General features: G+C 39.6%; 1 protein-coding gene across 1 annotated transcript in view; it reads left to right on the top strand.

Moving 5' to 3' along the window:
• The window catches only part of LOC136554259 (protein ELYS-like), a 38,533-nt gene extending 12,635 nt beyond the window's left edge, over positions 1-25,898 (top strand). The window contains exons 8-35 of the mRNA XM_066546105.1: positions 545-677; positions 764-945; positions 1,411-1,472; positions 2,148-2,276; positions 4,363-4,453; positions 4,542-4,631; positions 4,822-4,962; positions 5,720-5,824; positions 5,949-6,042; positions 6,342-6,465; positions 6,577-6,633; positions 7,813-7,959; positions 8,775-8,962; positions 9,134-9,278; positions 9,375-9,506; positions 10,049-10,196; positions 10,282-10,432; positions 10,984-11,091; positions 11,567-11,762; positions 12,636-12,830; positions 14,017-14,446; positions 14,965-15,064; positions 15,982-16,088; positions 17,277-17,437; positions 18,448-20,239; positions 21,008-21,141; positions 21,581-21,687; positions 22,201-25,898. Coding sequence (XP_066402202.1) covers positions 545-677; positions 764-945; positions 1,411-1,472; positions 2,148-2,276; positions 4,363-4,453; positions 4,542-4,631; positions 4,822-4,962; positions 5,720-5,824; positions 5,949-6,042; positions 6,342-6,465; positions 6,577-6,633; positions 7,813-7,959; positions 8,775-8,962; positions 9,134-9,278; positions 9,375-9,506; positions 10,049-10,196; positions 10,282-10,432; positions 10,984-11,091; positions 11,567-11,762; positions 12,636-12,830; positions 14,017-14,446; positions 14,965-15,064; positions 15,982-16,088; positions 17,277-17,437; positions 18,448-20,239; positions 21,008-21,141; positions 21,581-21,687; positions 22,201-22,387 — 5,636 coding nt within the window. The 3' untranslated portion in view covers positions 22,388-25,898. The remainder of the gene's footprint in view (positions 1-544; positions 678-763; positions 946-1,410; positions 1,473-2,147; positions 2,277-4,362; positions 4,454-4,541; positions 4,632-4,821; positions 4,963-5,719; positions 5,825-5,948; positions 6,043-6,341; positions 6,466-6,576; positions 6,634-7,812; positions 7,960-8,774; positions 8,963-9,133; positions 9,279-9,374; positions 9,507-10,048; positions 10,197-10,281; positions 10,433-10,983; positions 11,092-11,566; positions 11,763-12,635; positions 12,831-14,016; positions 14,447-14,964; positions 15,065-15,981; positions 16,089-17,276; positions 17,438-18,447; positions 20,240-21,007; positions 21,142-21,580; positions 21,688-22,200) is intronic.

Genomic DNA, 25,898 nt, shown 5'->3' with positions numbered 1-25,898 from the left:
TCCCTCTGAACATCATCTTTTAAGGGAAAAAGTAGGCTTTATTTTATGTTACCTGGGGTGCTGGAACAGTGTGTGGGGTCATCTGTATAAGGCTGGTCAGTCAGTTTGTTCTGCCAGTTGTCTTCACTGAACAGTAAGATCCTTCTGTCTGTTGCTTGGGAGTGTTACCTGAATATTTTTTATCCTGATCAAACCTCTGGCTGCATCCATTTAGCACCTGGTCACTACTGGTGTTCCCCAGAGCTCAGTATTGGAGCCAGTTCTATTTGATAGCTTTTTTTGATGATCTGGAGGAACAACTTGATGAGCTAATAATTGTGTATTTTGTTTGTTTTGGAACACATAAAATTTGACAGAGAAGCATTATGATTAAAACCTATCACATTGATATTTGCTACTCTGTATATTGTTTTTATCATTCATAATAAAGTATTTTGTTTCCTGAGTGAAATAATAGAATTAAGCCAAAATAGAAAGTGATATTTTAAAACCACCAAAAATCTTGTATTTTCTACAGTAAGAAACAATGTCTTGTCTTTGACAGTAATCTCTCCTGACACCAGTGTATCAATCTTCAGTTGGCAAGTGAACACTTATGGTCAGGGAAAGCCATCTACTTATTTGGGTGTGTTTGACATCAATCGCTGGTATCATGCTCAAATGCCAGACTCGCTGAGGTAGGTCTTAATTAGGAGGTTTCAACATCTCTACAAAAGGTTAATTTGAAAATTGCTATTGAACATGTGCACTTGTTTTCTTTAAGGCCAGAAGAATTCCTTCATGATTGCCCCTATTTTGCCCTGTGGTCACTGGATCCTGTAATAAGCATGACTTCTCCAAACCTCATTTTGGATATTCTGGTACACGAGCGTAGTCTGAGTCGAGGAGTTCCTCCTTCTTATCCACCGCCTGAACAGTTCTTTAATCCAAGCACCTATAATTTTGGTAGGTATTTCACTGCTTTTCATTTGAATAGTGGCAAGCTTTGGTGGAGGTCAAATGCCACTTGAGTGGTTCTCTTTCTTGTTCATTGTTTGTCACATGAAAACCAAACCAAAAAAAGCCCCACAAACCTTCTCCAACCTGGTTACCTTGTCCTGACAAAGCACTTAGTCTTGTGAAACATATCTGACAGGCAGCTGAGTTTTGGGTTTTGGGGCTTCTGTAACACGGCCTGGGAAGGGGTGATGGTCCCAAAATGAAATGCCTTTGAGCTGAGGCAGAAAGCACAGCACTGGGTGGCACTCAAGTTTCTAGAGACAGAGAGTAACTCCTTTTTATGGGATGTGTGTAAGTGATGTGATGAAGGAAAAGTGGTGCTGGAGGTTTGTCTTTGCAGACAGCAGTATTTATAAAGCATAAACTGGTGAGAAGGTGCCAAGGTCTGTCAAATGTTCCTTGTTTCTGCAGATGTGACCTGCTTGCTCAGCTCGGGAGTTGTTCACATGACTTGCACCGGCTTCCAGAAGGAGGTGACTTTTTTATTGTCTTGAGAGTGTCAAGAGATGAACCTTCTGTAACTTTTCTCTTGCAGTGCTTTGAGTGTCAGAGACCACTTGATGCTCACACTGCCCATGCACATGCATAGCTGCAGTCATATCGTGCCAGTTTCATGCAAATGGCAGTGTTGTAGGGAGGCATGAGCAGGGATTGAATGGCTGGAAAGGACGAGTGGGGTGGAAGCTGTTTACTTCTTTGTATGGTGTGGAGTTAGGGTCTTGGTCCCTGATGAACTTGAGCATGGAGAGAGGGAAAAGTGATTTAACTGTTGAGGAAGAAGTGCATGTTTTTTCTCTCAACCTTGGCCAAATTCTAATTTCTGAGCCACTGCACAGCTTTTGACAAATCCTTTCAAATTGAGTTCCAGCTCGCTAAATATTTTAGCTTCAGCACAAACAAGCACAGATGTGTGATTTAAAGTTGTGTGTTAGGTTTAACTTTTACAAAATGTAATTTGTGTCAGGGAAAATACCAGGCCTGTGTATTGACAGACAGGCTGGCAAATGCTTCCTTTAGCATTGCAAGGGTTGGTATTTTCTTCTACAGGGTATTTTTTTAAAAATTGAAACCATTAGTTTGGCTGTTGTTTTTAAGGCAGAACCTTCGTGATTGAATGCTGTCTTAACCTGTTTTGATTGATGTTTCAGACCCTGAAGTTTTTGAAGAAATCTGGTCCTTTAATAAGTGAAGCCATCCGTGACAGCTACTCTCGGTGTCTTGTAGCTGGCTTGCTGTCTCCAAGACTGGTTGATGTCCAGCCATCCAGTCTGAGTCAGGTGAGTGTATACTGGAAAATCCAGGGGGAAATATATCCATCTTGTCTGAAGGCTGTAGAGGCTACAAGACCATGATTTTTTGATTGCAAACTGCTCTGAGAAGCAGGTTTTGACATACAGTTAGCAGAAGTAATAATGTTCTTCTGACTGTGAGCAGTCCTGAGAGGTTTGTCTTCAGTGTCTGTAAATTTCATGCCCGGGTCTGCAAGTGGAAGCATTCAGTCAGTGCTGGGCACGTGCCTCAGAAGGCAGCTCTCCCTGGGAGCAGCCTTCATCCTCTTCATGCCCCCAGTGTCTCAGAGCCTTGGGTGCAGGGCAGTAGGTTGCCCCAATGGTGCCTCCCCCTCAGATGTGCACTATTGCAAACACCAGCTTGCTGCACTAGACGTTATTTCCTTCCAAGGAAGTGGTAACCAGTTATAATGGTGCTCTCTACCTGACAACTGCATCACCACTTCCTCTCATTATCCCTTCATGGGGGAATTTCCCTTCCCTGCACCCTCTCAAACTGATCTTTACCTCTGTAGCCTTTGCCTTGAGCTGTGGTAGCTCGATTTCCTCCTCTTAGACTGCCCTCTTGCTGCAGCACCTCCCTCACCTGTATCTCTCAACACTGCTGCATTCTGTCTCTCACCACAGTGGCTTCACACCCCTCTCTCGTGCGTTTTCCATTTTCGGTGCAGCAAACTTTGTTTCTCATCTGAAGGGTTTCATGAAAGAAGGAGCCTTTGTGATGAACAGCCCATCTTTCTCCAGGCAGGGTCAAAGCTGAAGGGTTCAGTGGTTATCATGGATTGGAGAGCAAGCACTAGGAAGGGGAGAGCAGTCTTCCCCCTGCCTTCATTTTCCTGTCTGTGGGATTCTTCACCAGACTGTGGAAATGTGTCAGGAAAAATAATACCTCTGCATAGTGTGGTAGCTAAAACAAATTTGGCAAGCAGACCCAGCCCATAGAATGCTTATTTTGCAAGCCTGATGTAGGCATTTACATTCTGATTAGATGTTCTGATGTCAACTCTGGTGTGAAATTACTTGGGATAGCAAGAAATTTTATGGTGACCTTTGCTGAATTGTGACTATATTGTTCAGACACTGCATTAAATAGGGATTGCTTTGAATACTAGAAAGAAAAAAATCAGAATTAGGGTCAAATAACTTGGAATTTTGTTTGGTGGCCTAAGTAGTATTTGGCATGTTTCTTTGTCTGAAACCAGATTTCAGAAAAAGATGGAAATATCCTGTATGTCTTCTAATATATAGAAATTGCTCTTAAATATAATGATTTTACTTAGAATGCAAACTTATAAAATTTGTTTTAAGAAAATAGAGGAAAGAAAAAACAAAAATTAGTTGCAGGATCATTTCACCTGAAATAAATGTTGGATCTTGAATAAGCTGCTACATTATTTCCCATGTGTATGCATGCCTGTGCTTTATCCTTCTCAAGCACTGCCATGGCATTAGAATACAGTAATTGAACAGGCTGAAATTCCAGCCCATTAGAACTGAAATGTTTCGCTTCTTTATGGTGCTTTAACAAATTGAAACTTCATGTTTTGGCTGTCAAAGTTGCTTCCTGTCTTGCTAGTCTCAGGAGCTGCTTGGCCTCAGCTTCACTGTTTCCATGCAAACACAGTGGTGTTTGCTCTGTCCCCCTTCACGTGCTCCTGATGGCAAAGAGGTGTGCCCAAAGTGCATAATGGGTATTAGCAGAGGATGTTACTGGAAATAGTTAACTGGGACTCTGTAAATGAAGACTGAAACCCTGAGGCACAGAAATGGAGATTGAAACTAGCCTGCATGAAGTTGAAATGTCAGAGGAAAACATTCCTGTGTTCCTCAAACCAGCCAGCAGTCCAGCCTGTGGCTAGAATGAAGAAAGAGTCAAGAATATGGAAGTAGCAGCATTTGCAGCTAATGTCTGAGTGGGTAGCCAGTCAGAAGCAAACGCTTCTGTCAGTGGCTCAGGTAGTGTCTGATTCAGGGCTACTGCATGGGTCACCGACAGAAGCTGCAGTGTTTATCAAGGTGAGACTGAGAGGAAAAGTCTGCGAGGTTGTGATTTGCTTTTGTCTGTTCTGTTCAGGAGGAGCAGTTAGAGGCAGTGTTGTCAGCTGCTGTGCAGACAGGTTCTTTGGAACTTCTGACGGGATGCATTAAACACTGGACTTCTGAAGGTAATGCTGCTTCCATTGTTTTTATGTGGTGTGTGTGTTTTGGTTAGAAATTGTGGCTTCATGTCCTTTTTGTTTTCTGTTTTTAAAGAGCAGCCAAGTTCTGCTGTAAATTTACGGTTTGTTCTTGAGTGGACGTGGAACAAAGTGATCTGCACAAAAGATGAACTGGACCAAATATGTGAGTAGTGGTGTGGTGGTTTTTGAAACCTGGAGTCATTCTTTGTAAAGGATCTTCTTCACTACTCTGCCAGTGTATGCTGCTGGTTCTTTAAGTGGTTCTTTAAGTCGCTTGTGGTTGTTGAAGTGTTGAAGTCTGGAAGTGTGCAGTTGCTCTGCTGAGTGATGATTCAATATTTCTCCTTGACAAGGTGTTCCGCTGTTTGATGGCTCCTGCAACTTCATTGACCCCCAGACATTACAGTCCCTCCAGCACTGCCAGCTGCTGCTGAGCAACCTCAGCACAGTCCTGAACTGTTTCCTAACAGAAGCCCGAGAGCTTACAGAGAAAGGTTGGTGAGAGCCCTGCTAGGCCTTTGATCTGATAGTTAACATTTGGAAGATGCTTGGGTTGTAACTGTGGAGACAGGAGCCATTGTTGTTTTGGATGGTTGGGAGAGAGGTTGAGCTGGGAGGAGAGGCTTAAATCTGATCAGTTGGGACTTTGATTTAAGCCACGTTGAGTTCAGGGGAGCAGCTTGTTGTGGAGTTCATGAGGCTGGGTAGGAGAGGGTGCACTGGTTCAGCACTGAGCTGAATAAGGACCTGGGCGCAGCAATTGCAGCAACAGAGTGTGGTAATGCTGAGAAGTGTTCCCAATTGTTAACTAGCAATTGATAGTTGTGTGCAAATTGCTGGGAAATACAATAGAAACTGAAATGTGTAATGTGTAAAGGAAGTTCCTTGAGTTCTTTTTGGCTTCTGATTTTAAAAATTGTTGTTGGCATATTGAGGGAAAAAGAGGACTCTGTGGCTAAAGTAAAAATCTCTGCTACATGGAAAACAAATGTTGTGTTCTTGAGTGTATCTTATAGTTTAGGCTTTATTTTTCAATTTTAATCTTTTGGGATTCTGTTTCTTTGTAGTGTTTGTTTTTTGTTTTGAGGGTGAACAGTGTTTTTTTTCCCTTCAAATTCATAATTGATCCAGAGGGACAACTACATGTAAGAAGAGTTCCACCATGGTGTTTTATACTTTGTGTTTGTTCTGCTGAGGGGAGCTTTGTAAAAATGAGAGGAATATCCAAAACATCTTATGCCTTTTTTTCAGGTTTTACAGACTTGACAAATAAGCAGATGGTAACCAGCCTCATTTCTTTGTACGCACAAGTGGTGATCTGGTTCTGTCGATCCAGTCTCCTTCCTGAGGGTTTAGGTAAGCACAGAGACTGTAGTACCAAAACACTTGAGGCTGTGTGGTTTCTGTCTGTCTAGACCAAAGTTTTAGTTGAAAAACGTGGTCTTAATTCTTTAACTTGCTTTTACTTTATCACCTGTAGATGATGACATGCATTTGTCCAGACCTTTCTACAATTACCCTCTGATTCAGAGCTACTATACAGGTCACCGACAGAAACTCGAGCGCTTATCAAGGTAAGGCTTAGAGGAATTCTCTAGAAAGCTGCCACTGTTAGACTGTGTGAGTGTGGTTATTTTTGCAGTTAAAACCCTTTGTCTGCACTCCTTGGCATTACACGTAACAGAGCATGAAAGCAAGCCTGGAACCCAAAGGTCATTGCAACTCTTCTCTTGGGTTTGTGCGTTGGACTCCTTAATGAATAAGATCATTGTGAGCTAAGGACCATCTTTGCTCTGACTCCCGAAATCTGTGACACTGAGAGGCTGGAATGAGTGTTTTACTCTGTGCAAGCCCTTGGTCCCTTTTGTTGCAGAGGCAAATGGGATTCTGATTGCTTGATGATTGATGGAATGGTTTCCCAGTTGGGAGAGGAAGTGGAGAAGTTGTGGCGGAGAGATGAAGGCGGCACTGGGAGATACCCACCTGTTAGTTTACATGTGAGTGTTCTGTTCACTGAAAACCCCAGCAGCAGCAGCAGCAGCAGTCCCCTAAAGCCAATGATGGTGAAAGACAGGAGCATTAGAAAACCTTTTCATCTTTCATTTCAGGCACTGCTGGATCTCTATTTGCTAGAAAGCATTGAAGAAAGTGACAAACATGCAATTGTATCCTTTCCAGATTCTGTCATTACTTCAGTGTGTGCACATAGAAGTTTTTCATACTTGTCACCTGTGTGTGGTTAACAACGCTTTTAAATTTATGCCTCAAACACAATGTGAATGAACACATTTATAATAGAATTAACTCCTTGACAGAAGCATTTTTTAGTTTCTTTCTAGATTGGAAGTTTACTGGTTCCTTTTTTAAATGTTTTGTTGCAAAGTCTCTGGTCCTATGAGAAAGCATGTTCTCTAAGTTGAATTCAAGATAAAACCTTGCTTAGTTCTTCGCAAATTTTAATGCAGTTACTAATTTTTCAAGACACCCTTATATGTAGCATATGACTGCTTGTGATTATGGTGCCCTAAAATATACTGTTTCAGAGTAAAAGGGTTTGTAAAAGTGGCTTTCCAGTTGCTGATTTTTGCCAAAATCATTTGTTTCCCAGCCTTACTAAAAGTGTTTGGTTTTGGGTATTTTTTGTGTTAAAAGTGCAGGCACACTGAATATTCATTGGTCAGAAGCCTAATTTTTAGGCTGCTGGAACATGCAGAATTATCTTTGTTATTTGTTGGCTAAATCAAGAGTGGAGCCTGGAGAGTAAAGGGGTTAAAAATGCTTGTAGTCCCAAGCTGCCTTATTCAGACATGTTCCTAAAATGGGATGTCAGAAAGGGAAGGTGAGGCTTTTGAGTGAGGGGTCCACATGCAGTTTTAAACACAGTTTCAATCAGTCAGTGCTAAGTTGCATTGTAAGGGCACCATAATTTGTGTTGGTTTTGTGAAGACAGGAAATGAGGAGAATAAAACAGCTGTAGAACTTGTTTTCTTTAATAATTAAGCATTGGATGTTGAAGTGTGTTGAGTGTCCAACTGGTAGCTTCACTGACAGAAGCAGAAGCCTGGGTTTTAAGAGCAGTATATAAACACCCAATAGCTGCTTTTTTGATTGCCTTCCAGAAATCCACAAGTGTTTCTTTCTGGAAGTATATTCAGAATATAGTTTTGAGATTAGGACCTGACTATTGATACAATGGGTTTTTGTAGCTTAAAATGGTAAGATCAATACCTTGGGATGTTCTGCTTTCTACAATTTTCATATTCTTATTTCATTGTTTTGCTAAATGTACTGTGATACAAGTTTTTGGTCTTAGCGATTTATTTGCCTTAATTAGATACTCTCAGACAATTTACTTGCTGCTGGATATTATGCATTCCTTTCCAAATAAAACAGAAACTTCAATTGACTCCTTTCCAACTGCCTTTGCTATCCCTTGGGGTCTTGTTAAGCTGATTCAAGGGTTTTGGCTTCTGGATCACAATGATTATGAAGTAAGTATGAAACAGTTGAGTTAGACACACATTACACTGCAGAGCTGTAACCAATAACAATAACAATTTTTTTTAAATTGGTACTTAGGTATAAGGAGCTGTTGAACCATTGGAAGCTTTTTTTAACACTGGTCTGACATCTTCAGCAACAAGTTATGATTTGAAATTTTGTTTTGAATACTTTAAAAGGAAATTGATTGAAACAAAGGAGTAATCAACTTAATACTTAATATTTGAATTTTCAAAGCTGTCTATGGTTAGGTTTACAGCAGACAGGTTGGGCACTGTTTCTAGAAGAGTGTTTTGGGTACTTGAAGCATGGAAACTGATGGTAGCAGGAACATTTGAGACAAAAGACTGCAGGAGTGACTTTTCAACCTAATAGCTATTCTTCCTGATACTGAATGTTGTTCTTGTCACTGTGCTAATATGACCAATTTTTTTATAGTCTAAGTTATCAAGTAATGTATTTATTAAAAGCAATATCTGTACACGGGGTTTTGTGAACTTAGAAAAATCTGATTTGTTCCTCTTAAAGCATTCACTTTGTTCTGGGTGGCTGATTTTTTTTTTTCCCTGCAAATACCTGAAGAATTTCTACTGATGTGTCCTGGATCAAGTATTTTGTTATTTAGACCTCTAAGTTGGTCTCATGCACATCCAGCCTTGCTGCTGATGTGTCCTGGCTCAAGTATTTTGTTATTGAGACCTCTAAGTTGGTCTCACGCACATCCAGCCTTGCTGCAGAAAGTTTTGACTCTTTGTTGCATGGGTGTGTGTATCTCTGGTAATGAAGTTGTTCTCAACTTGTCCAGAATTCCCTGGCGCTGCTCTTCCATCCAGCTACACTCAAGACTGTGTCATGGCAACACATGAGGATAATCCAGTCCCTGATGTGCCAGGGGGAGCACAGGCGAGCCCTCAGGTACATGCAGATGATGAAGCCGTCGATGTGCAGCAGCAGCGAGGTGCGGCTGTTCCTCACCGTGCTCTTGTCCAATAGGTAAGGAAACCTCCACTCTTGGCATTCACATCTTGGGAAATGTGGAGAACTGATGGCACAAATGGGGCTCCCCTCCATTTCCTTTGAGCTTTGAATGGATACTATCACTGTGGGGTATCTTTTTGGCCTCAGTGTTCCCATTCCTTTCCATGTCCTAAACCTTAACTGCAGGTGCATGGTGGAGGCTTGGGGTCTGTTGCAGCAACACACCACGAAGTTAAACATAGAAGAGTTGCTAAAGCACATGTATGAAATCTGTCAGGAGATGGGGCTGATGGAGGATTTGCTGAAGCTGCCCTTCACAGACACAGAAAAAGTGAGTTTGGAGAAGAAACAAAAAAAAAAAACTTGTCTCTTTGGCAAGAGAAGAGGCAGAATGGTAATGGTGTCTGAAATGTGTTATTTCTCACAGGAGTGTTTGGAGAAGTTTTTACAGACCAAATCTGGTGTTCAGAACCATGAATTCCTCTTAGTCCACCATCTGCAGCGTGCCAACTACATCCCAGCACTCCAGCTGAATCAATCCATGAAGGCCAATCTATTGGTAAGGGTAGCAGTCCTGCTGTGAAATTATGAATTAAAACTTACAGACCACGATGGACTCCAGTTAAAAGAGTTTGTTTGCATCTGAGGAATAAACATGTATCTTCTCTTTTCATTCAGTTCCTCAGATCCCTCTGTTATGTGTGGTTTAGGTTATGGAAGTTGTTTGTGTTACTTGTTTCTGTGGTATGAAGAGTACGTTGTATGTCATGTCTTGTATCTGGCTTTTACCTGAGGGCAGTCTAGATGCTCCGCAGGTAAAATTTGCCATATGATTTTTAGTTGTGAGTTTTGGAGTTGTTTGGAGTTTTTATGTTTTTGGGTTTTTTTACTAGTCTTCCTTGCACTTACCCGAAACTACCACTTGAAATTGATGTGTGCTCCTGGGTGGAATCTAGAACTTGCTGTGGTTCTGTGCAGTGGATTTGTTGTCCTTTGTCTGTAGAGCAAATTTAGGCCTTAGCTGGAAAGAGCAGAGACAGTCCTGTGCAATGAACTTCTGGTGAATTGTTAACTTCTTGCTTTACACATTTCCTTTGCCAGAATGATCGTGATCCTCGCTTGAGAGAGAGAGCAGTAGCCAGAAATTCTCTCTTAGACCAATATGGCAAGATCCTTCCCACAGTTCAAAGGAAGCTGGCAGTAGAGAGAGCCAAGCCGTACCGTTTGCCTTCATCAGTCTTAAGAGAAGGTAATTTTAGAGAAGGGAACTAGGATGTGCAGCTGGCCATCACTTTGAATACACAAGGCTGATACTTTTCCCTCTTGCTTTACAGTCCCAAGGCCAAAGCCATTATCAACAGCAACAAGGCAGGCTAATGCAGGAAATGTGCATACAAGAGCAACTTTCATCAGTAAAGTGTTGTCCAAAATTGGAGAAGTATGGCTAGGAAATGAGGAGAAAACAAATATCTCACGATTTGATAGGTAAGCAGCCTTTTATAAAAGTTACTCTTAAGCTGCATGTTTGGAGAGGGAGGTGGAGAGAGAGTGAGTTGTAGGGGGAGAGAAAGAGATTTCAGTTTGAATTGTGTTAGTTTTTTCATGGGAAGGTGGACATGAATAAAGCTTTGTTTTGCATTTCTGCACATATATCATATAACAGCTAACAATCAATTCCTTGTGTAGTATGTGGAGAGTTTTTCTGCTGTGATAATCTTCTCTATACAAATGCACATATTTACATTATGGCGAATGTGTTTACAGTATTTAAGAAGCTGAAACTCAACCAGTTTGTCACTACCATGAATGAAGCTGTTGGTGTACCAACTTTTATAGACTCATTTGTGTGATCTCATAGTAATCTTTTACCAGTTCCTGCTTGGTTATTTAAAAAAAGCAGAATTAGTGAGAGTGGGGAAGAGGCTTAAAATTGTCAAGTGATTGTCCTACATGGGATGTAGGTAGATAAACTTTAATTCTGATATGGCTGGGCTTTGAGGGAATAAAAATCAACTATGTTTTCATTTTCCTTCTAGTCCTAGAACTACAGAGCCAGCAGTCAGTACACATCCTCTCCCTGGTGCAGAGTTGCCTGATGCATTTCTTGGGACACCTATAACAAAACTTTCTCAAAGGTGTTCGAGGTATAGTCGATCTACAGACTTTATATTTCAAAATTGTATTGTTTATCATATATATACATATGCATGTGTGTATGCTTTTTTTGGTTTACCAAGGATTGTGTTGGATTTAGTGTTGTGTCTCAAAGAAAAATCAGCTTAGGGACAAAATTTGGTACACAATTTGAAATGGTCCCTGCATTGAAATGTAGATGAGTTTTCTCCACTACTGAGAATTAGGTCACTTATGCAACATAAAATTGGGTATTCTTATGTCAGAGGCAGGGATTTAGGAAATTAGGTATGAAATGCAAAGAAATAATGAAAAAATGCTCCAGAGTGCCTGTCACTTGTTTGTGGGACTGATTGATCACCCCCTGCAGTGAGGTGGTATTTCTTGTTTGTCCAGTGTTTTTGTTCTGCATCATCTGAGATAATCACAGCATGCTTTTTTTCATTTATTTATTGATGTTCCAGTTTAAAATGTGTATTTTAACAGGTTGCTGGATTTGGTGGTTCGTCCTGTTCCTTCCCGCTCTGTAGCACAGGAGGAGAGCTGGCAGTCCCCATGCAGAGCTTCCACTTCTTTTGTGGCATCCAGCCCCCTGAGAGCAAATGCACATCGCTCCAGCTCCCAAAACAATCTGCCAAGAGCATCAGAGCTGAATTTACTGGAAACTCCTCGTGTGGTCAAGGTTTGTATTTTAAAAACTCAGTAGCAACCAACCAAATGAAAAACTTGTAAGGTTTCTTTTAAGTGAAATCACCAAAGTATTTAGTAGAAGTGCTTCTGGATTGAAATTTTCAGTATGCACGTGGTTATTACATACACAGTCCTTTTGGAAGCACTAAGTTGGGAACAGTCTTTAAGCAGGAAACTTTAGTTCTCAGTTGATTGCAGTGGACAGCTTGTCCCATAGCTTTGTGAACTAAATTTATTTTTATTGTATGGAACAATTCCATCTTTTCACCTTCTTGTGAAGTACCATCCATACTAATGAACTAGCTTCATCCTCCTCTTTTGAAAACCCTTTCAATACTGTAAAATAATCTGAGATAAGAATAGCTGAATGCTTCTACATGCAGATGTGTAGGTATTTCTGCAGCAGTGTCGCTTCCTCTTGTGTGTGGCTGATTAATTAAGGAAAAAGCTGTGTCTGTTTCTCTGCAGAATGGCTGTCAGATGCAGCGATTGAAAATGCTGCTGTGCAGAGTGAAGTTGTGTGCCTTTTATAAGAGCAGTGTAGGAATTGCAGAATTTAGTGGATAGGAGATAACATTGCAGAAAACAAGATGTCAGTCATATCCTTGTTTCCTGAAGAAGTAATTTTGAAAAATAATGTTTATTTTGTTGGCATTACAAAGACAAACAAAGGGAAATAGAAAAAGCATGCATTTTTATCTTTAAAATGTTGGTATTTTTGGAAGAACAGTGCAGAGGCAAAACTTTTTGCTGCTATAAACCCAGCTCACAGTTTAGAGTAATTATATTTTTGTAATTTAAGCACAGTCATCTGTTTTGATGATTTAACTGGTTCTAAATTAAGTGTTTTTATTTCTTTTCCTAGAGAGCTAAAGTTTTGGCCACATCTTCTGGTTTTCCTGGGTTTACTCCTCAGTCTATTCTCAGGTCCAGCCTTCGCACTACACCCCTGGCAACTCCCTCTGCATCCCCAGGACGATCAGTTACTCCTCCTCTACGGGCAAAGGAACCTAGAATATCTTTCAGGGAAGAGAGCTCACATGCAAAGTGGGCTGTTGGGGTAAGCTGGACTGCAGTTAGTGAGTTTTCAGATGATGCTGTGATTTAATTTAGACTTATCTATATTCCTTACACTGAGAATCTGGATTGTGAATCAGAATGGCAGAATTTGGTTAAAAAAAAAAGATTGTGTTATGCTAGACATTTTGTAACATCATGTTCTTGCAGGAACATACTCATAACAAACATCAGGGACCATGGTGGGTTTTTCTCACGTGTTCAGATTGTTAGTTCACCTTTCAGCTATACCTTTTCAAATGGTAGTGTTGCAGGAAGGTAAGGAATACAGATGGAGCCTCTTGTTTGGGTTTGTTAAATTTTGTAAGTTGAATATCTGGGAAAGTAACAAAAGTCATAAAGATGCATTGACTCTCAACCTGTCATTTTGCAACGTTGGATTTACTTAAATGATGGTAAAAAGAGACTCCTGATGAAGAGAACTGTAGTGTTTTGTTCTCTCAGGCCTAAAGTTCTCGGGTCAGCTTCTTGCCTTGCACCAGGGATAGTATCCATGTAGTTTTCAAATGCAGTGGGTCCATCTTGACCAGCTGTGGTCCCTTCTGCTCCTGCAGCTGTGTAGCTGGATTCTGTGGTTGAGCCCATCAGCCACTTGCCAGCATATTGTGCCCAAATGGGGGGCACAAGAGGGGCATGTGCTGCTATCCCATGTGTGCGTAGCTCGTGTATGTCACAAGGAGCTGCTCAATTGTAACAAGATGTGCTCTCTCCTGTATGAACTTCTTACTAATAATGGCACTATGGCCAGATTAATTTGCTTGTTCCATGCCACAGGCATAGCTGAACACCAGCATGTTTTAGTCGTGCATATGTGTTTGTTGAAAGGGCAACCATAAAATAGAGAAATCTTGAGCTAGGGTTTTACTAGGCAAAGCTTTGTCTTCCTGAAAACACACTAGTAAACCCAGTGAAGAGCCTTGAGATGACATTGTGAGCAAGACTGATTTAATCTTAATTCTTCAATGTCATGGAAACTCAATAAGCAATCTAAAGTGTAATTAATTTTTACACTCAGCCTTAAATCTAAGATAAGGCTGGAAGGAGAATTAGTTTTGCATTGCCTCACTTAGGGGACATGTGGAACTTGAAAATATCAGTATTTGTTGGGTTTTTTTGTTTTGCTTTGACAACAAGCAGACTCATGTTGCCAATCTGAACTTTTATTTTAGGTGACAGAAGATGATAAGGCACTATTTGGAACTTCATCTGAGCAGCATCAAGGCTTGGTAGAGGATGCTTGGTCTGAAAGCAGAACTAAACCAGCTCTGTTTACTCTGAGCAGTCCTGGGGAAGATCGTGCTGAATTGCAGGAGTCTTTAGAAAGCATACCTGGAGATGATTTGGAGAAGATGGATGTCAGCAAGGAAAATAGTAACTTCTCTGTCAGATCAGACCAGACTACTTTGGAGTATCATGATGCAAAATCACCTGGTGATTTTGAAGATGATGTCATCTTTATATCTGCTAAACCAGCTAATCCTTCCTATGAAGAAACTGTTGATGTTCAAGAATTGGAGAAGGAGGAAGAAAGTGAAATGGTTGAAGATAAACCTTTCCAGGTAGAACAACCAGATCCTTCAGGGCAAAGAAAAGAAGCAGGTACGTTTCATCCTGTGATAACCTAAGTTTTTGAATTTTTTTAATGTCTTTAAAATATTGAATTACTGAAGAGTGCAGCAATTAATTATGAGTTTTCACAAGTGCTCTAGGCTATTAAAATTACCTCTATATTTTAAGTCCTTTTTTTGGTATCCTGGACCTTATGAATGTGTACTTTCCTTGGCTGACATCTTTTTGTGTAGTTGCAGCTGAAAGGCAACAGTGTGGGAGTTTTGAAAAGGATACATGTTTAAAACTTTGGCTTCTGGTTATGTTTTAGGAGTACTTCTATAATTTGCAGGAATTTTTACATTGTTTGACTGAAATTATGCATCAGGCTTCTTGTTCTACTGGAAAGAAGAACACAGGCCATCTGCACTTGAAGTCTTGGTAGCATGATTTTGTTAAGTCCCTATCCTAGGTGATATGCATAAAGGATCACTTTAAACTCTCATGAGCAGTTTAAAAGAAGTGATGTTGAGTGCAACAGGGAAGTCATCCATCTCTTCATTTTGTAGGATTTGTGGAAGAATCAAATGCTGAATATCAGACCCTTCCTGACTATAAGCTGGTGTTTAAAGCTGCTGAGGCTGCAACTTCTGGGGCTGGAAATGAAGGGTGAGCTTATGAAGTAGATGCATCTTTGGGTTCATACAACATTATAGCTGCTGGCTTTTCTGTGTTTGGAAACTGATTTTGACCTGGGATTAGTTCTTACCTGTGTTCTTATATGTAAGGGCCTGTCTATTCCATTCTGTCTGTGACCAAAAGTAATCTGGCATGAATGTTATGCATATTGACTAGCTGTCAATTTGAGCCTTTTTTCTCAAATCATAGCAGACCACAAAGTATGATGATAAAGACTTCATTCAACAGTCCCATACAGACCTTGTGAGAGTTACTAAGCAGATACTGTGAACATAAGCCCTGGAATTTTTTCTCTGAGAATTGTGTAGTTAAAAAGGAATCCTGAGATTCCTGTAACTTCAGTGGGTTTATTTTGGAGTTTGAATGCTTTCTGACAATATTTTTTACACTTAATTTTTGTTTTCTCTGTGTGTGCTCCACTAGCATCTATTTGTTTATGGAAAGGGAAGCCATTTTCTCACCAGGTACTTTAAAAGCTGCAACTGCTGAGCGATAAAGAATGTCAGCAATGAGAAAACCTTTAATTTCAAGTGGTAACTTTCACCTGTACAGACTTATGTTCAGTTGGTTCTGAACCTCTTATTGTAGTTGCCTTTTTTCTATAGAAGACAAATAATACATTATTCTGTAATACACCTCTACTATGTTATTATCTAATGTTGGATCGCTGGAAAGAATGTTATGTACTTGATTGATTGCATAAAATGAGTTACAAAGTGAATTACGAATTGAGTCACAAATTGAATTATGTTGATAGAGGAATTCCTAATTTTTCTTGTATTTTTTTGCAATTTGAAACTTGAAGATTTTCCAGTGAGAAAGTAACTTGTAGAGCTCTTAAAGGTGTGTTTTCAAGCTTTATGATGAATTTTTCTCTTTTCATGAAGTGCAACAACCTACCAGGAGTCTGAAATGACCTCTTCATCAGAAAAAAAAGCCATACTGCTTGCAACAAACCCACAGCTCGCTGAATCCCCGGAGGCAGACAGTGAATGTATGTTGGAAATGTTCTGTGTGGTAGGGTTGCAGAGCTCCTCAAGTGAAATGTGTAGTTTGCCATACCACTGTAGGTGTCTCAGATTGAAATAGTAGTAGCATGTTACTGCTAACTTTCATTAAACTGTAGAGAGAACACCCTCTTTAAAGAAAGTCCTTGGAGAAAGTGCATAGTGAATCTTTTCATTCTTGATCAAAATATTGAAATGCTGGTAGAACTTAAAGTATTTTAAGGAGAGATCAGTATTTATTTTAATGTTGTACACCACTACCAATTTGTGTGCCATGGGATGTGCTGCTTGATTTACTATTTTAAAAGATGATGCATCCTCAGTATTCAGACTGAAGCAACTGTCTACCAGTGTGCCTTTCCAGCCACATTTTCCTCTTTTTTCCCCTCCATGGGCTTGACAACTGATTTTCTCCTCTTTCTTCCTTGCTGTGGGGCTGCATCCTTTACCTGATCTGTAGTTGTCACAGTTTAGACTCAGTCGACAACTAAGCCCCACACAGCCACTCACTCATTTCCCCTGGGTGAATGGGGAGGAGAATCAGAGAGCTAAAGGAAAAAAACTCCTGGGTTGAGATAAAGACACCTTAATAGGGAAAGCAAAAGTGTTGCATGCAACTCAGGCAAAACAAGGAATTCATTCACGACTTCCCATTGTCAGGCAGGTGTTCAACCATCTCCAGGAAAGCAGGAAAATGGGTCATGGGAAGGAAGACAAACACCATAACTTTGAATGTCTCCTGCTTCTTCCTTCTTTCACCTGCCTTTTATACTGAACATGATGCCATATTTTATGGGATATCAGTTGGGGCCAGCTGTCCTGGCTGTGTCTCCTCCCATCTCCTTGTGCACCCCCAGCCCACTCACTGCTGGCATGGTGTGAGAAGCAGGAAAGGCCTTGGCTCTGTATAGGTGCTACTCAGCAGTAACTAAAACATCCCTGTTATCAACACTGCCTTCAGCACAAATTCAGAGTAGAGCAGTACCAGCTACTATGAAGAAAATTACTATCCCAGCCAAAACCAGGACAATCATTTTAGCTTTTGGAGAAAGCCCAATATATGTGGCAGGATGGAGAACCATGTTGTTTGCTCTTGCTAGCTCTGTTACTTCTTTTTGCTTAAACTTAGATCATTTATATAAAGGTTAAGATAAAATTACATAAATCTCTTCTAGCTGTGATAAGTATCCTTGACAGTGAGGACATGGTCAGTGCTCCGTTTCAAAATCGCCTTGAGGGCAAGTGTGTGGATTTACCTGAAGAATGTAACCCTGAAGCAGCTGAAGCTGAAGAAGTCCCTGTTTCTAGCAATCCTCCAAAAACTGAGGAAATTAATGTAAGTAAACTATTTTCCCATTTTCTACACAATAGAACAGTTTGCAAATTGAGGGCAGGCCTGTTCTATTGACAATTTGGAGGCAGTCAAAAATGTGTCTGTTTCTTGAGCTGCTTAACACAAGTTAAAAACCTCAGTGTTGTAAGGGCAGATATGTTTTTCTCTTCTGCATTCTCTGTTCCTATAACATGAATGGGACCTGTCAAGACTTAGGCCTTTGAGAGCAAACAAAACCAAAATAAAAGCCTAAACTATTGTTGAAACCAGCTAGGCATTCATTTGATTTACTTGAATTCAAACTTTATTTCACTTAAAAAATAGTTTTAATGTTAAAGACAATAAGAAAGTTACAGGAGTGCAGCTGCTTTGTATTGGTAACCAGTTACCAAAGGACAAAAAGATGTGGGAACCAAACTCAGAATTATTTAGGTGCTTAGGTCATTTATTCCTTCTTAACACACAGAATTCCCAGTAATGAGCGCATTTTGGTGTCAAGAGGTGGAGGTATTTAGTAACTATGTGTTATCTCATGCAACCCAAATGACTCCTCGAAGTGCAGTGTTGAGTTGTTGGATGTGATACCTGCCCAGTGTAAGTGCTACTGTCAGAACTATCATGACTGAATCTTTAAGCACTGGGGACCCAATTGCATTTTACCCTGTCAGAGGCAGTGGGTCACTCTGCACTGCTCCACAGCCAGAGGGCACTGCTACGTGATGGGCATCCCTGGCCGTGTACACACCTTGTGTTGGAAAACTGCTCCTGGTCATGGGCAGTGGCAAATGGTCAGTTCTGAAGAGAAATGCCAGAAACAGAGCATGTGAATTGCACACAGGAACTGCTCTGATCCCTGTGCCTCAAATACATAAACTCTCAGCTGGAGTACAAAAGCACATTGTTTCACATTCAGGGGTGGTCTTAAGGGAACTGTCCTCAGTTTCATCTAGCTCAGTGTGAAATTAGTCTGTTTGGTATTGAATAAAGTATTAACAGACATTTTTTAACTTTAGGTTATAGAAGATACCTCAGAACCAGCACCTGAAACATCACCATATAGCGAGCTAGATCCATCAAGTGTTCTTCATTATAGCTATGAAAATATAGAGCAACAGTTTGCATGTGATTTGCCTGATAACAAAGATAGTGAATGTGATGCAGCTGAGGGAGATGGCGACCTTTTTCTATCTCAGAATAATTTTACCTTAGTTTTGGAAGGAGAAGAAGGGGAAGCAGAGATGGGAGACCCTACATCAGTAGATGCTTCTAAACCAGATGACACAACAACAGAAGAAAAGCCTGTGACCAATTTAGGAAATACTGAAAGCCAGGAACATGTTAGAAACTCAGTGTCCACTGTAACTGGTGATCAGGAATCTCAAAATATTGCAGAGTCACTCCCATATGTGCCTGAACCTATTAAGGTTGCCATTGCTGAGAACTTACTGGATGTAATCAAGGACACGAGAAGTAAAGAATTTACATCTGACGTTGTAGAACAATCAATTCAGGAAACCATAGGTAAAAAGGTAACTAGATTCCAGAAGGCAAAAGCTCCCTTAACACCTGTGCTAGAAGCAGTGGGAGAGGAAACCAGCAGACATCCTTATGGCACTGCTCCAAGAGCACGCACAAGGGGACAGCTGGGTAGAAGTCTGGGTGTTCTGTCAGCAGGCACTCAGCAGCTGCTGAAGACAGACAGCCCTGCTCTGCTTGGCCTGTCTCCTCGGAGAAGTACCAGGCGAACAAAAGAAGCACCTGAGACTCCCAGGCTCCAAACAGAGGAAAATGCTCAAGAGAAGCAAATACCTGTGACACCTGTTACTCCTAGGAGAGGTAGGAAACCTAAACTGTCTAATTTAGAAAAAACAGAGAGCAGCCATTCTGATGGACAAATCTTGTCTGACAGTACACAGCCTGTTACTCCCAGGAGAGGATTAAGGAGAGCAAAGGAAGCTGCATCTGAACTACAAGAAGAGGCTAATGAGGAAACGCCTCGTGCTGAAGGCAGCGTTACTGCTTCTTTCGCTTCCAGAAGGACTAAAGGAGGAAAAAGTTTGGGTGGAAATCCAGAAACTGGCAAGACTGATACTGATCATCAAGTAAAAACAGCAGTCAGTCCTAGTAGAAGTGCAAGAAAAATGAAAAGCTTTAGTTTAGAGTTTACTGAAGATACTGTCAAGGATCAACAGGTGCAGCTTAGTGACCAACTCCTTTTACCAGTGCCAGGTAAAAGAGGCAGAAGAAGAAAGATTAGTTCATCAGAAGTTTCAGAAAATTCTGATCTTGATGTGTCTAAATCATCGATTCCTCAAACAGAATTTAAACTTCCTGTCACACCTAGAAGAAGTGCTAGGAAGGCGGCACAAAACCTCGTGGCAGACCAAGAGTCTACCTCTTCTCAGGAAGACATACGTTCAGGTGTGAAAGTAGAAGCCCTTGATACTCCTAAGAGAAAAACTAGGAGACTGCCACAAGAGAACCCAGAAAAAGTGGATACTCATGAACAAACTCCTGCAGAGCCAAGTGAGGTGCCAGCCACACCCAAGACTACAGTGAGGACAGGGCGTCGGGGCAGGAAGAGGAGATCAGTGTCTGAGGAGGCCTCCCAGGGGCCTGGGGGCAGTCCTTTGCTGCTGGAAGACATAAATCCCTCAGGACATGATCAGACATCCAGAGCTCTGACAGATCGGGTTACAAGGACCAGATCCCGCAGGACTGCCATCCATCAGAAACTGTCTGCTGAGGAAAATGAGGCTTTCCTTTTCTCTCCTCCTCTCACAAAGCTGACAAAGAAATTTGAAGGTAGGTGCACTATGTTTATATGCAAAAGAGGGCATAGCCTCTTTAAATCACTGAAAACAAACGGTGAGGATGGCTTTAAGTATTGTCAAGAATGTAAGCATGCAAAAGAAAATATTTGCCAAGAGGCAGTTCACCTTTTGGCTGAAGTCTGTGTGACTGCCTGCCTAGTTCTGGTAGAAATAGATTATGAAGCTGATCTAAGCCATGAAATTAAATTTAATCTATATTTTTGTAAGGAACCTAATTTCTGTCACATTTTGAAAACCAGAGATTATTTGTGAATATGTGATTGCCACCCCTTCCCCCCAGAAGAGAAATAAAGGATGTGTGTTTCCAAATGCTGTTCAGTTTTCAAGTTCAGATGAGCTGCATCTTCCAACAAACTGTACAGCTGTTTAATTATGTGATTCTTTTTCATGAGTGTATACTTTGTCAGTGAAATTACTGTACCCAGGAGTTTTTTAATTAGAGTACATGATAATTTTTTTTTAATGTGTAAGGACTGTTGATGCCTCAAGTATAATATCTGATTATGTAGGTGCAGGTAAAATCACTACATTGGCTTCGTTTTGTTTCTATTTTTATGGTAAAAGAGTGAATCCCAAGAGGCAGCTACTGGGGGGAAAATGCCTTTGCATGGAGTGTTTATAAAGCTGATAGGACCTTTATTTTGGGAAGCTATTGTGCTCTTACTTGTCAGCTGTAATGTAATATTACTGTCCCTCATGTATAATGTATGTGCATGCTAACAATGCATTGTCATTTTAGGTGGAAAAACAGACCATCCTGTGCAGTTGCAGGATTTGGACCCGGATTTGTCTTCTCAATTTGTCTTTTCGCCCCCTCTTTTGAGATCAAAGAGAAAAACTGTAGCTAGCATTTCCCGAATTGTGAAAGAAGCAGTAAGTAAAAACTCCAGTTGTCCCATGTTCTTGATTTTAATTCTGTATCATTTTTTGAGATCATGCCTTGCCCTTTTCATTGGAAGCATATCTAATAAGAGCTTTAAATGAATCAGCTAAAAATGTTATTGTTTTTCTTCATGAAGACAAGGTACAAATGTCAGTTTTGAATCTATGTAAATCAAGAATTGATAAATACTGTTTTGCTTTTAGCAAAAGGCACAGTGGCTCTCTTTAAACTTACTTCATATGTTATCTGTTAATTTCAGAATTTTAACTTTTAGGATAGTAAAATAATTTGATGTGAAGGTTTGTTTTTGCAAACAAAAGGTACTTTTGGAAATAACTTTGGCATGATTTCGTAATGAAAAAAAAAATTATTATTCCATAGAAGTCTAAGAACTTGTTAATGAGTAACGTTTTTGTTGTCTTAACATAGGAGCTTCCAGCTAAAGAGGAAGAGGATACCAAATCCATAGAGGCCGGGGTAAAGCAAAAATTGAAGAGAGGTAGAACTCCAAAATCAAAAATGAAGAAAGGAAGCAAGTATGAAATAAGTTTTGAACAGTTATTTGCATTTCTTAATGTGATGGTGACTCAGCTGTTAAATGCCTAACTACTTCTTCCTCACTTGGCTGGGCAGGTCTTCCCTCACTCCATCAGCCTGTCCAGCTCAGCCTGCTGGTCTAATAGGTGCCTTTCCCCATTCAGGAGTATGGTTTGCTAATGGAAATGGAAGAGGGAGGGAATAGAAAAGGGCAGGTGGATACTAATTGCAGTGATGACATTGCAATGCTCTTACATTGTCTTATTTCACCTTATGAACTCAAACTCTTCCAGTTTAGCTTCACATAGAAGGTGGGAGATGGCCAGACAAGGAATAAAGGGAATGAAAGCCAAACAAACCTGATTTGTGTACCTTTTTTACCTTAATTCTATCTACAAAGAAGACCATGCATTTATTTTTTTTAACTGATTTTGGAATTCTGTGTAGTTTTTTTCCTCGATTAAATACTGTTAGTACTGAAAAATTGATTTGATGCTTGTCTTTCTTTTCAGAACCACAAAAGATTCTTGGTCACCTCCACCAGTTGAAATAAAATTCATCTCTCCTTTTGGAAGTCCAGTGGATGGAACAAAAACCAAACAGAAAGAAACTACAGATGCAGCAGGGAAGACCCTAAGAAAGAACAAAAAAAGACTGTCTAATTTTCCAAAGCCAGTTGTGCGCCGGAAGATGCTGTAACTGTTTTTTTTTAAGTTTCTAATGTACACCACTGTTTGTAAAGTCATCAAAATTGTGTGAATTAGTAAAAAGAAGAAAAATCATCTAATTTGGAAGAGATAATTTATATAAATTATTGTAAAATTTCATAAAAATGATCTTCAGTAAGTAACTCCATATGGAGTGTAATTTCCTCAGTCAATGCAGTTTTCTATTTTATATTAAGACTTCATACATTTATATAATATGTAAATACAGCTTATTTTAGGAATGTTAAATAAAAATGTATACTTCACAATGTGCTTACTGTCTGATAGCTTTTTGAGGGAATATTGGGTTGAATGACCTGTATTGCTCAGAACTTTTAATGTTGGTTTGTGGGAGTTACAGACTCCCAAAAGTGATTCCAAAAGCTTTTAAAAAGTTTTTTTAGAATTCCTGTAACAAGTAAATATTTTAAACATACTAATTTTAATTTTAAAATTATGTTTGACCTTCTGGCACAAATAATTGGACTTACAATACAAACTGGTAATTCCTTACATTCACGGTTAAGTTGTACTGTATTGAAGTCAGAATGTAAACAATTGTGTTTTAAGCTGTGCAATATATATTTTTTTTGTATTTGTCTTAAACTTTGGGAAAGCTGCTCTTCAGTTCATAAAACCGGATCACACCTCAGATGTGTCATTATTTCTTAAAATCTGTTGTCAGCAAAAAGTTAACTGTACAGATGGTGTGATGCTTACAATAGCATATCAGATTTAAAGGGACACTACCCAGATACTTTGAAATTTGAGCCAAAATTATTTTTGTAATGTGACTGCTACTATAATTGAAATGCTTACTGTCTAAACATGCTTTGCAGTATTTGAAACCTGCATAACACAGCACTGAAAACCTGATGGTAAAGCCTATATAAATCTGAAAAAGGTACAAAAATGTACAGAAATCTTAGTTACAAACCATATTTTTGAATAATTATTTCATTAACAGTGTTGGGTTAAGGAGTATATGTCCCTATAAAGTTTCAATTTGTATAAATAAAGTCACAAACCTATTCTTTTAAAAGCAGACATGGAAGTACTATTTTGATGTGCAGTCTTTTAGACAATGGATTATTTTTCTGTATGTTAATTTATATATGGATGCAACTTTGAAGACTACAGAATGGTGGAACCTGATATTAAACTTTCAATTAGTAAAAACAACTACAGTTATTCAAGACATAAGTTATTTATTAACTAATAGCTTGTACATAGTGAATGAATGTATTAATAACAGACTAAGCTTGTGAAAGAAGATTGTTCTGGGGCTGTGATTTTTCTGTCTCAGAACAGATCATTCTAGAGAAACAATTGCATGCACTTGAATATTTTTCTCCTTGGGGAAGTATTCATGACTGAATGAAAGCTTAAAAAAAAAGTCAAAAGTTAAAAATGTGAAAGTGGCAGCAAATTGAGACCTTTGAGTCAAGTTAGTAATTATTTTTTCTGTTTATTTTGTACATGAGTGACTATAAATATGGTCAAAGAGGAAAGGGGAGGGAAGTTTAGCAATTTTTATATTCACATTTCTCAGAAGTGCAGTCAATAGCTCAAAATGGGGTAAAAGGTCAAATTTTCAATATTGGAATAGAATAGAGATGACAAATCTGACTTCTTTTTGTAGCGTGCAAGAGTATTTATAAAATACTCTGATTATTGTTGAATTGACTGATGAAATGCTAGTGAAGATTGCTTAATAGGGTTTTGATGCATTTCTGTAATTTATACTTATATATGTATATTTTTTGTATGAATTATTTAGAAAAAATGAAAATATAGCATTAGCTGATTTTATTAGTTTTTAGCGTCTATTTTATTTACACCTCAGCTAAAATATCCTCATTTGTCTGTGCTTAGGAAGAAAGCAAGCAATAGCAAAAGACAATTGGCAATGATTTAATAACTTCCTAAAGGTTTGCATTTTTCTAGTAACTTTTTACTTCAAAGGAGTTTTAAATATGTGTTGAAATGTTTTACTCTTTTTTCTCTTTTGTTGTAACTTGGATTTGGTGCACAGTTCTCCAGTGCAGACCAGTTTCCCTAAGGAGCAGTTTGAAAAGGAACCTGAGCATAATGTGTAACATGGAGTGGGCACAGAAATTTGAGGGACATAGAAGGAAATAGAAGCAAAACCAGACACTGTGACTGTTTAGAGCCTGAGAAAAGGAAGAAGCTGGGGAACAATGTTAAGGCAAGGATGCTCAATGTTAAGGCAACAGCTCAAGGATGGGTTTATAATGGAGTGGAGAAAATAGACTTCATGTGGGTGCTTTCTGTGTAGGCTTGCTACATGTGTGAAGGATGAGTGGAAAAGATTTGCAGCTGTTTGCACATGGATCTGAGAGGGAGAGAGCAGTAGTGCCAGAGAAGGGCAGGAGGGACCTGTGAGAGGAGGTGGGATGCATTGTGGTGGTGGATGGATGCAGAAAGCTGTGGGGGCATAGAGCTAAAATTTTCCAGCAAACAAGGTGGGAGTTTCACAAGAGCTACAGCTCATTGCTAAATAGAGTATTCTGGAGTTTTTTCTATGGAAAGAGAAGTAATTCCTTGATTGCTTAATGTTTTTATCCCCTAAAGAGGTGCTGGATGGCTAAAAGCTGAAGCCAGATTGTGCATCTGTACCTTTGAGGTGTAACCCCAGAGAAAACTCCACTGGAAGGTTGACCACCTTGGGACAGCAGAATCTTAGCTTTCAGGAAGAATAAAATGAGGTGCAATGCCAGATTTTATTTCCAGGAAGCACACAGCAGGAAATATTAGTGACGGGAGTATGAATAACATTAAGGACTGTTGGAGGTTATTTTGTAAGAAAAGAAATGTTACAGTGGAAATTATTCTCTTGAGTTACCTCACAAACTTTCTTTTCTTCAAACATTTATAAGCTAAGGCTGGTGAAAGTATTTGTTCTAGGTTATAACATGAAGGAGCGTGAAATCTATTTTACTTTCAATGGGCACTCAGTGCTTGAAGTGCTAATTGATTCATGTTGAATTTGTTTATTTGCCTTAATATTTGTACATGTCCAGTGTGCAAGTAAGAGCACAGATAACTATTTATTCCCCCATCAGAACTTCCTCTCATGGAAGGCTACTCTCAGGGTTGTCAGTGCAATAAATTTGTTTGCTGCAATTTCATTACTTCCCATGTAACTAATATATAGCAAAGTTGTTGATTTCTGGTGGGGGGAAAAAATAAAGCTATAGCAGAAAACAACCTACAGGTTCTCATGAGTAGTTAGGCAATGCTTGCAACCAATTAGTCTAGGCTAATCTGAAAATACTGAAATAATAGAATTTTAGGTAATAGGACAGTGTTTGTTTCTTTGTACTTTTGTCGTCTGTGCAAGCTTCAGGGTTTCCATTCCAGGAATGCTTTTTTCACCAAAGTAGTCAAGATAATGAGTCCCTTTGATGTGCTTAAAGATAAATGTTCTGTGGTTCCTGTGGAATTAAAGTTGTTACTAAAATAAAATGCATTTTCCAGCA

The sequence above is a fragment of the Molothrus aeneus genome, chromosome 3 (genome assembly GCF_037042795.1).
Source record: "Molothrus aeneus isolate 106 chromosome 3, BPBGC_Maene_1.0, whole genome shotgun sequence".
In the NCBI taxonomy this organism is placed as follows: Eukaryota; Metazoa; Chordata; class Aves; order Passeriformes; family Icteridae; genus Molothrus; species Molothrus aeneus.
Note: the sequence above shows the minus strand (reverse complement) of the source record. Positions and strands in the feature narration are given on the sequence as shown.